Genomic DNA, 10,270 nt, shown 5'->3' with positions numbered 1-10,270 from the left:
AGTGTTCTCATCTTGCGCCATTCAAGAGTGTTGAGATCTCCATGATCTCGTCACCGTGACGGGGTCAAGCTCAGGAACACAAAACAATCCAGACAAAACCATAGGGTGCTTTGAGAAGCGGAATGTACTGAAATCTCGATTCACTGTCAGGAACCTGAAGAGGGATGGAAGTGCTGACCAAGAACGGTTCATTCTCAGAGTTTCCATTGGGTTTCATTTGTGTTATCGCCAAGATAAATATTGTACTATCTCCGTTTTATATTGTAGGTCTTTTATATATAATTTATATATGTCTAAATTCATTAACATCCATATGAATCTAGACAAGTCTAGAAAGTCTTACATTGTAAAATTGGGGAGTAACAAGTATCTGAACTCTGAAACCTGAAGCAAAAAATGCCGAATTTTGACCGAGTATCTGAACTCTGAAACTTGAAGCAGAAAATACTGACAGATACATCCAACTGCACATTAGCACACACACAAAAGCTCTATTACGACTCCACCACAACCAACTAAATTAATGTTTTTTTTTGTGAGCTTGCCATATTGCCATACTGCCAAAAATTGTATAGTTTGGTCTTCTCTGAATCCTGCATTTGAGATGTAAGCCAGTGCCATTGCTACTTGCTAGTTACAGTGCTACCCTGAATTTCTGATACCACGCGTTTACAGAACCTATGGAGCCATCAATATAAGTCACCTTTAGTACAAGAGTGTAAGGGGATAGCAACTAGAAAAACGAGGGCGCTTGCCACAGCATCTTGTCTGAACTTTCCCCGGTTACAGACCAAATGTTACCTCTGTTAGCCTGTTAGCGCTTGATAGTGTTCGCGTTCGCAAACGCAAACGGGGGCTAATTTTAACCTCTTTTTTCATGCAAACGTTTTTCAAACAGTTAAAAACGGCGCATCTTTGTGTGTATATATATATATTATAAAATTTGCTTTAAAAATCAGATTAATTTAATTTTTAAGTTTACAATAGCTCATATTTAATTAATCATACACTAAAATATTTCTCATTTTATGTGCGCTAATTAGCCAAACTGCATAGGGCAGTTGCGAATGCGCGCAGTGTGTGTAGGCGCTAGGCAGCAGATGTTCACGCTGAAATGTTTCTGGCATGTGGGCTCATAATCATAGGTCCATATGTTAATCACATATTGGAGGTAAGTCACGTTAGAGAGGCTGTGTCCCTAGGCAGCTGTCAGCTGTGTAGCCTGTCTGCTAAAAATTTTGTCATCACTCATCAGTCATGAGGATGTTATTTGCTGCAAACTCTAATCCAGACGTATAACTGTAGAAGTATAACTGTACTGAACAGTTCTGTTCAGGCATCTTTCAGAGCCTGATGAGCGTACTCCCGTCCGGGTCTACTACCATATACTATACTGTCACTGCTTGCCCTTCACATTCCCTGAACTGAAAAGCAGATGATGATTTGCTGGCATAACACTATATATGGCCCCATATTGTCTTCCCGTTGGCTGCCTGAAACTGTCTGAATTTCAGCTGTACTACTGTTCTGCACGCTGGATCTGCTGAGGTGATCGGCCGATCTGTGCTCGTCATGGTCGCTGCACAACAGCCGTTGGCTTTGGCAGGATGAGCTCTCGTCATGAACATGTTGAGCAGTAGTTGGTACAGTGCAGTGCAGAACCCTGCCAGTGCCCTTTTCCCTGAACTGAACCTGAACATCCATGCAAAAAAAACCGACAGATCCTGAACCATCTTGAATCCAAATCCATCGTTCCTGCACTCAATTTATCTTAATCCGTGCAGTTAGCTACTAGCGCATTGCAGTGTTCTTCCGTTCTTCCATCAGACACGCTGAATTAGCTCTGAATTGCAATCAAGAACCGATTGGTACTACACGCCTGTGACCTCTAGTACGTCACAGGAAGCCGTAGCGTCCAAACCCCAGCTCAGCTCAGCTCGCACGGCGCCATTGGAGAGCAGACGAAGCAACGGGAACCCCATGTAGGAGTACGTAGGCGTAGGCGTAGGCATGTAGCCATCACAGGCTGGAGATTACTCTTCTCTGTACTGACCGTTTGTTGGAGCAGCGTTTTCTTCCCTATCTGCCCAGGTGCCCCAGCTGCATGTGCCCAATTATTCCCTCCTAATTATGCATTAAGTTTGTAGTTATCTCCAGGGTAAAAAAGACTCTGCCAGATGCTGCTGCTTCTGATGCAGATCCAGGCCAAATTCTCATTCTGTCATCTTCTCTCAATCCATCGCAGTGTATTTTTGTTCTGTTCTGTAATATTATTGTCCTGGACACATTCCATTCTGCAATGGATCTAATCATTCTGTTCACTCAAAATTCACGTGTTGTTAGCAAGATCTTTCAGACAATTAAGGGGGTGTTCTGTCGGCACGATGGAATGTGCCTCACCTAATTCTCTCTTAATGCCTGGCAATTAAGCATGAACAGTTAGAGCCAACCACAGCTGTAGTCTGTAGATTAGGTTATCCTAGTGGAAAACTGGCGACATCTATGCCTGTAATTTTGGCTGACTGCATATAGAATTCAGAGAGGTCAACCAGAGTGGTTGCAAACCTGCAATAACAAAGTGACAATAGATTAACTTTCGTTAATGTAGGGTACTAGTACGAACTAAGATTGATGTAACCTAATACAGGGCTACCTACTGTAGAGATTAGAGCTCAATTATATGTCACCCAGCCATTGTCATCCTCACCAAACACCTAACTGAACAAGTATCAAAATCTTTTAAGTCAACCATAAAGGAAATTTGGAAGTGTATACAGTACAGCACACCTGCTATGATTTTATTTCCTCTAAGCTGTTTAAATGTTAGGACTATTTCACTACTGCTAGCAGCATCTGACGGTGAGACTAGTACACTGTACCTTGGTGGAGTCTCATAGAAGCTACTGATCACACAATCTAAAAACTAACAGGATGTGCAGGCTCTGAACATTTTTTTTCTACCTTTTTGGCGGATCTAAGAGAAGCATTACGAGGTTTACCACACACTGATGCATGATTAACAGTAAAGAAATGGACTCAGAACCATATGCCGTTGCTTACACGCGCACCAATTGACACCTATAGTAAAGATCAAGTTACCATTTCGAGAATATTACTCTTTCCATTAGTAGTTTAATTAGCACTGATCTATGAAGCAATGGCCTGTTCTAAACTACTGAATAAGATTAGCTACTTCCTAATATCCATTAGCACATTTTTCGAACCACTAAATATTATGTTTCGTGCGAAAAATTTCGTTTCTTTTAGAAAAAAATATCAACATTTTAATACTAAACTCGCAATCAATTATATGTTAATCATATTTCTTGTTTTACATCGGGCTAATCAGCTAGTCTAACTGACAAAAAATTTCACAATTTATTTACTTTTTGACGTGCAATTTTTTGTGTGTTCGAGAAAAATAACAGTTTATTTACTTCCAGTGCGCACTTTCGAGTTGGAAATTTATAGAATTTCACACATGGTAATTCCTGCACACCGATCACTGTTACCATTTTAGGGTGCGTTTGGTTGGTGGTCAATGTGGAATGGGATATGGTCATCCATATTTTTAGGGATATGGTGATCCAGATTTATGTTTAGTTGGATGGATGAGACGATCCAATATTTGGTTAGATGGACGGGGATGGATGAGATGAGCATATTTAATTACTAATAAATAATAATATTAATTAATCAACATAAATATTATCCTAATTAGTAGAAATTAACAATGAAATATATTATCATCATTAATTAACACTAATTTAAACTTGTTAATTAGTAATTAATAACAAAACACACCAATTATCCCTAAACAATCACTAATGATCATTGTTAGTAAAGGTGGATGAGGTTATCTAGCCAATTTGGCCGAATACACCCATCCAACATCTTCATAGAATATTCTTCTTCTGGGCTACTATATCAACTTCGCCCGCGAACCAAACACATCAAAAAAACTGAGCGACCATCTCCTGTTCAGTAAAATCCAGCCAACCAAACACACCCTTACTATCTTATTATCCATCCCTTCAAAAAAGTGCTATCAGGTCAGTATTAGCCGTGGAATCCACTGTCAGAAAAGGATTAGCAGCCGGTGATTTGGCGTGGCAACATGGTAAATTTACGCTCGATGGGTGCACGTCGCGGTAATTGCAAACGGGGGTTTAAAAAGCCCGCGAGACCCGCTCCACCTTCCTCCTCTTCCACCTCTCCTCCCCCACCCATCGCGGCCATAAGACGCCACCTCTCCACCACCGCATCACCACCACCACCACCACCTCCTCGTCGTCGTCTCGCCCTCGCACGCAGACGACGCATCCGACACAAGCGCGATCGATGGAGCGGCGACCGGAGATGCGGCGGACGATGACGCTGTCGGAGCAGCTGTCCACGCCCGACCCGGCCATCCGCGACTTCCTCAAGATCCCCCACGACGACGGCGGGGAGGGAGGGGGAGGTGAGGGAGGGAGCCCCACTGCGGCCGCGGAGTCCGGCGGTGGCGGTGGCGGGGTCAGTGGTATGATTAACTGGAAGCCGCTGCGGGACAGGCTCCGGCTACGGCGCGCGGCGAGCGCGTGGACGTCCCCGTCGCCGAAGCCCGCCGCGTCGAACAGCGGCGGCGGCGCGGCCCTGAGCAGCAGCAACAGCGGGATCAGCCACAGCAACAAGTACAACTACTCCCCCGGCGAGGCCGCGGCGGCCTTCTCCCGCACCTTCTCCCGCACGCCGTCGCTCCGCCCGACGCCGACCTTCTCCCGCGCCGCCTCCACCCGCGTCGGCCCCACCTCCTTGTCCAGCAGCAACCGGCGCGCCGCGGTCGACGTCGACGACGACGACGACGGCCACAACAACAACGAGGAGGAAGAAGACGAGGGCGAGGACGACGAAGAGGAGGAGCAGGGCAAGGACGACGAGGCGCCCGCGGCGCAGATGTCGCTGATGGCGCTGCTGGAGCAGACGGACAGCCAGTGGGACAGCGAAGACGAGGACGACCACGGCCACGGCCACGGCGGCGGCGGCGGCGGCGGCGGCGCCCGCAAGAACGCCGACGCCGACGACGACGACGACGGCGAGGGCCGCGAGGAGGAGATGGTGCACGTGTGCTGCGTCTGCATGGTGCGGCACAAGGGCGCCGCCTTCATCCCCTGCGGCCACACCTTCTGCCGCCTCTGCTCCCGCGAGCTCTGGGTCAGCCGCGGCAACTGCCCCCTCTGCAACGGCTTCATCCAAGAAATCCTCGACATCTTCTGATCATCCTCCAAACCTTTCCTCATCATCCATCTCTCCAAGATTCTTCAGACGCAGAGCACGATCATGGTAGTAGCTAAGATTTTTGGCTGGTTGACGGGGCGTGTGAGCGGCCGAATTGATGCGCCGCTCCGCTGCAAACCTTGAAAAACTCGTAGGAGATTTGCTCGACGGATCGATCGACAGGTTGATTGATTGATTTGTGCGACACGAACGCTGTCACTGCATTGCTGAAACACTGTATCTATTGGCGTTGCTAAACGATATAAATATAATAATACGAGCACTGTCCACTGAATGTCGCTGCATTTCTGTTTGCTGTCGGAAACAAGAACAAACAACAGGTTGCTGGAAAAAAAGTTCTGCAAACGGACCACACTGGCTGTATGAACCGGAGACTTTTTTTTAAAGTGCATTGTCCTATAGGATGTTTAGACGTTAATTAGAAGTATTAAATATAAATTGATAACAAAACTAATTACATAAATAAAGGCTATTTTATTAGACAATTTTTAAGCCTAATTAATCTACGATTAGCAAATATTTACTGTAGCGTTACATTCAACTAGGCTCAATAGTTTCGTCTCGTGAAATAGTCCAGAACATGAGGTGGGTGTGGACTAGTTAGGCTCAATAGATTCATCTCGTGAAATAGTCCACAGCATGAGGTGGGTTTTATTAATAGTATATATTTAATACTTCTAATTAGTGTCCAAAACTAGTATCCAAACAGGGTAAACTTCTTCCCTGGTGTGAAGCTATGCCTGGGCCATGCTGCCTGCGCAGGCCGGCCTTGTTGGTGGCTGCTGGGCCTGGTTTGTAGTAGAAAATTAATTGTGATATTAAGATGAGAATTTAATTTTTAATCTCCATTTTGGTAAGACGGGAAGGAGTTGGTGATGAAGCTATCTAGGATTAAAAGTGACACTCTATGATACATGAGTTTTTTTCATTGGAGGGCTCAATTAAGCTCGCAGATATGAATTTCCTCAAACTCACTTCCGCATGGTGAAGTGTACCTGATGGGTGACTCACACCGGACCCACCAATCAATAACCACAAAATTTATGTGAACAATTAACTAAGCTTTCACAACAAAAATAGTGGAGCTGAAGTGGGACATGGGGCGGTGTTGGCTGGAATTTGAAACGGTGGGGTAGAGCCGTATGTTTATATGCTAGGTTGATAATTATTGGCCTGGATAAGACTAATTTAAGTATGAACTATTTTGGCTCACTCTAAAATAATCTACATGGATTAGAATTTGGTATGTGTATACCGTTACACGATGAGATCATGTTTTCTTATGTTGAGACTCTACTGACGGGTTGTGTAGATGAGGCTAAATTTTTTAGCACCATGTTACATCGGATGTTTAGATAATAATTTAAAGTATTAAACATAGATTAATAAAAAAAATAATTTCATAAATGAGAGCTAATATGCGAGACGAATTTTTTAAGCCTGACTAATCCATAATTAGTAAATATTTACTGTAGCATCATATAGGCTAATCATGGATTAATTAGGCTCATTAGATTCATCTCGCGAATTAGTCCAAGATTATGGATGTGTTTTATTAATATTCTACGTTTACTTTAGTCCAAAATAAGTTCCATCGAATGTTTAGACACTTATTATAAATAGTAAACGTAGCTGTTAATAAAACTCATTCATAATCTTGGACTAATTTGCGAATCTATTGAGCCTAATTAATCCATGATTAGCCTATGTGATGCTACAGTAAATATATACTAATTATGGATTAATTAGGCTTAAAAAATTCGTCCCGTGGATTAGCTCTCATTTATAAAATTAGTTTTTTAATTAGTCTATATTTAATACTTCAAATTAGTGTTCAAACATTCAATATGATATGGGGCTAAAAAGTTTAGCCTCATCTAAACAACCCCTAAGGTAATTATGTATTGGGTTTCGGGTTATGGATTTTCGTTGCCAGCTTTAAATGCGATGTGATTTGAAGACTATGAATATAGACTCCATGTTCAAATTCGTCGATCTCACTTTAGATAGTTATATTTGGAATGGAGAGAGTGTGTATTTGTGCTGCTTTCTACATGCTGATAATACATTTTACTGCATTTGCCCACGGAACTCTAGGGCTAGACAGAAGAAAAAAAAAGTATTAGAAATTGCCAGCTCTACATGCTGACGACGCCATGGTTTTCTACTTCGCCGGCTAGATCTCTGCGTTGCATAACATACGGCCCATCTAGCCCATCGGTGTGAACTAGGCCTGAGCCGACCTGGCTGTTTTCTTGGGCTTGGATGAGTCTCGGACTCTGTTCATTCGTTTGGGGCTTAGCGTATCCGAATCAGAAGAGGGCATGTCTAAGGAGATTCTGTAGGTGCAGCTTTTCATACTATCTTTCAGAAATTAAAAACCCTTTATAAACAATATTCAAATGTGTAGTTCTAGAATTCATAAAAATGCTCACGATCTCCAGAAACTAAAAACTTCTGTAAACAACACTTAAATTTGTACTCTAGAATTCAGAAAATAAAATAGAAGCGATAAAGCTCCCTAAACATGACCAACGGGAAGAGGAGAAGCTAGGCAAGCACGGGGAAGGGAGGGAAGGAGCAGATCGATGGGTGGTGGAAACACCGACAAACCGGCGGCCGGCGGCGATCGGAAGGAGACGAGGTCCGGCGGCAAGCCGACCATCGATCAGCGAGAAGGCGAAGAAGCCTTTCTGCGCATTACGACGTGGGTTGTCTTACGCGAGGCCGGAGGGCCTGGTCGTGAAGAACCATGTATCGATCGGATGCGTGCATATTTAGCTGTCTCCTCATTTCGCTTCACCTCTTTCTCAAATTATATTTGTTATTTAGTTATTTAGTTGTCAGGTACTCCCTCCAGTGCAATACTTCCGGTCATTTTCGATAAACTTTTATGATTTCAAACCTAGCACTAGCAGGTGAGGCGAGTAAGGAGATCTCTACGCACGTACTAGGGAGAGATGGTAAACACGAGACTTTAGCGTTAGGGGCAATTGGTATATCCGTAGACGAAAAGTAATTTATTAATAAAAATTTTGTATGTGTATTATTAATAATCTAAAGGTCAATGTTGAAAAATACACTTTATGAAAAAAACTTAAAATCAACTTTAAATTTAAGATTAAAAATTCAAAATTTTACTTATGAGCATAAGCAAAGTAAAAAGATAGGTAAAGTATGTATTTATCTCTAAATATATATATATATATATATATGCCAATTATATAATGTTATAGTATAAAACGGATAGGAAGCATGTGCATTCGTACGTGCGACGAGCTGAGATTGGTGACAGCCGCCAATAATCACCCGGAGGGTAGCGTACGTACGCCCATTCCACCTCGCTGGCATGCATCTAGGCCCTAGCTAGCGTGAAACTGGCGTACTAGCAATGTAACACGTACGTGCGCCCAAAAACTCGAGGACCAAATCCAAACGACATTACAAAAGTTATCAGTACTACTCCAAACCAAACCACCAATGACGATACACGCAACTCGTATCCATCTATCTCGAAGCGCAAAAAATAAATAGTCCAGCGACCCAACGAGATCATGAGAGGGCAGGCAGGCCGGGCTCACTGACAGGGGAGAAGCGGCTGGGCGATTGGTCCATCCGAATTAACGAACACCCATTCACGCCGCTGCGTGTGCCGCACTTCGGCCGCTTCTCCCGCTCGGCTCGGGGCCCCTGCAGCGGCGCGCGCGAGCAAGGCAGGCAGGGGCCCCGACCCGATTTGCTGCGCTGTCGCCGAAAGAGTAGAAGCAGGCAGGGCAGCTCCACTGGCTCAGCTCAGCTCAGCCGGAGTTGGTGCCAAAAACCAAACCCAACCCAACCCAACCCAACACACACACGCGAAGAAGAGGAGGAAAGTCACCAACCCAACCCACTCTCCTCCCGCTGTTGAGACTTGAGACCACATCGCCATCCCGATCAACGCCATTAACCCAATACAGCTGCAGCTGCTGCAGCATAGGAGTATTGTACTAGTAGTGGCACTGGTATTCTACTACTAAGCTAAGCTAGCTGTTCGTGTTCGCTATACCAAACCTGCCAATCAGTTTCGTGCTTGCACCTACTGCACTAGCTTTCTCGCTCCGATTAAGCCTGGGCGTGCGTGCTGGCGCGGCGCAGGGAGGGGGGGATCAGCTGGGTCAACCGCGAGCTCAGGGTAGCTAGCGTTGATTTGGGGCTCGAGGTAGTGGTGGCTCAGTGGCTGCCATGGGTAGTGGCGGCAAGGAGCAGCGGCGGATGGACCGGTTCATTGTGATCCCCTTCTCCTCCACCTGCCGGAACGGCTCCAGCGTCGAAGTCGTCGAGGGCGGCGCCGGCGGCAAGAACGGCAAGAAGCCACAAGGTTGGTTGTTTTGAGATGCTGTTCTTGCTTGATCTTGTGCTGCGTCGATCGATTGTTTGGGAGTGATTTAGTAGTTTGGTGTTTAGTGATGCTGTGTGCGTGTCTAGGCGGCGGCGGCGGCGCCGGCGAGGTGGTGGGCGGCGGCGGCGGTGCCGGGGAGAACAAGCCCAAGGGGGAGTCGCTGGTGGCGAGGCTTCTCAGGGGGTTCAAGAACCTGTCCCAGATCTTCGCCGTCTACGAGGACGACGACGAGGAGGAGGAAGAGGAGAGGGAGATGGTGATCGGCCTCCCCACCGACGTCAAGCACGTGGCGCACATCGGCTGGGACGGCAGCACCAACACCACCAGCAGCCTCCGCTCCTGGAACCGCGCCGCGCCGCCGGCGCCGTCGTCGTCGTCCTCCGCATCCACCTCCTACGCCTTGCCGACGCCGGCGGCGCCGGCACCACAGCAGCAGCCGCCCCTGCCGGCCTTCTCCATGCGGCAGTTCGAGCTCGCCATGGCCGCACAGGCCGCCGCCACGGGGACCACCGGCGCCGTGGCGAGCTAGCCTGGCCACGGGCTCACGGGGCCGTTGTCTCTTCCACCATGTGTAACTGCGCGTGGGGTGACGGACGGACGGACGGGGCGATTTTC

General features: G+C 46.2%; 2 protein-coding genes across 2 annotated transcripts; both read left to right on the top strand.

Moving 5' to 3' along the window:
• The first annotated feature begins 4,213 nt into the window (after positions 1–4,213).
• LOC102708770 (general transcription factor IIF subunit 1) lies at positions 4,214–5,515 on the top strand. Its single transcript, XM_040528977.1, has one exon. It carries the CDS (start codon positions 4,342–4,344, stop codon positions 5,254–5,256), a length of 915 nt encoding a protein of 304 aa, XP_040384911.1. The 5' UTR covers positions 4,214–4,341; the 3' UTR covers positions 5,257–5,515.
• Positions 5,516–9,059: 3,544 nt separating this feature from the next.
• LOC102708492 (CRIB domain-containing protein RIC4-like) lies at positions 9,060–10,270 on the top strand. Its single transcript, XM_040528250.1, has 2 exons — positions 9,060–9,634; positions 9,721–10,270. Exons 1-2 carry the CDS (start codon positions 9,499–9,501, stop codon positions 10,182–10,184), a joined length of 600 nt encoding a protein of 199 aa, XP_040384184.1. The 5' UTR covers positions 9,060–9,498; the 3' UTR covers positions 10,185–10,270.

The sequence above is a fragment of the Oryza brachyantha genome, chromosome 1 (assembly GCF_000231095.2).
Source record: "Oryza brachyantha chromosome 1, ObraRS2, whole genome shotgun sequence".
NCBI classification, from domain to species: Eukaryota; Viridiplantae; Streptophyta; class Magnoliopsida; order Poales; family Poaceae; genus Oryza; species Oryza brachyantha.
This window is presented reverse-complemented; position numbering and strand designations above follow the sequence as displayed.

What these genes read in the sequence shown, in the direction of transcription:
- LOC102708770 (XM_040528977.1), top strand. Translation starts at nt 4,342, where the DNA reads ATGGAGCGGCGACCGGAGATGCGGCGGACGATGACGCTGTCGGAGCAG.
- LOC102708492 (XM_040528250.1), top strand. Translation starts at nt 9,499, where the DNA reads ATGGGTAGTGGCGGCAAGGAGCAGCGGCGGATGGACCGGTTCATTGTG. An exon ending in GAACGGCAAGAAGCCACAAG is followed by an intron (nt 9,635 to 9,720) that starts GTTGGTTGTTTT and finishes TTTGGTGTTTAG; the next exon opens with TGATGCTGTGTGCGTGTCTA.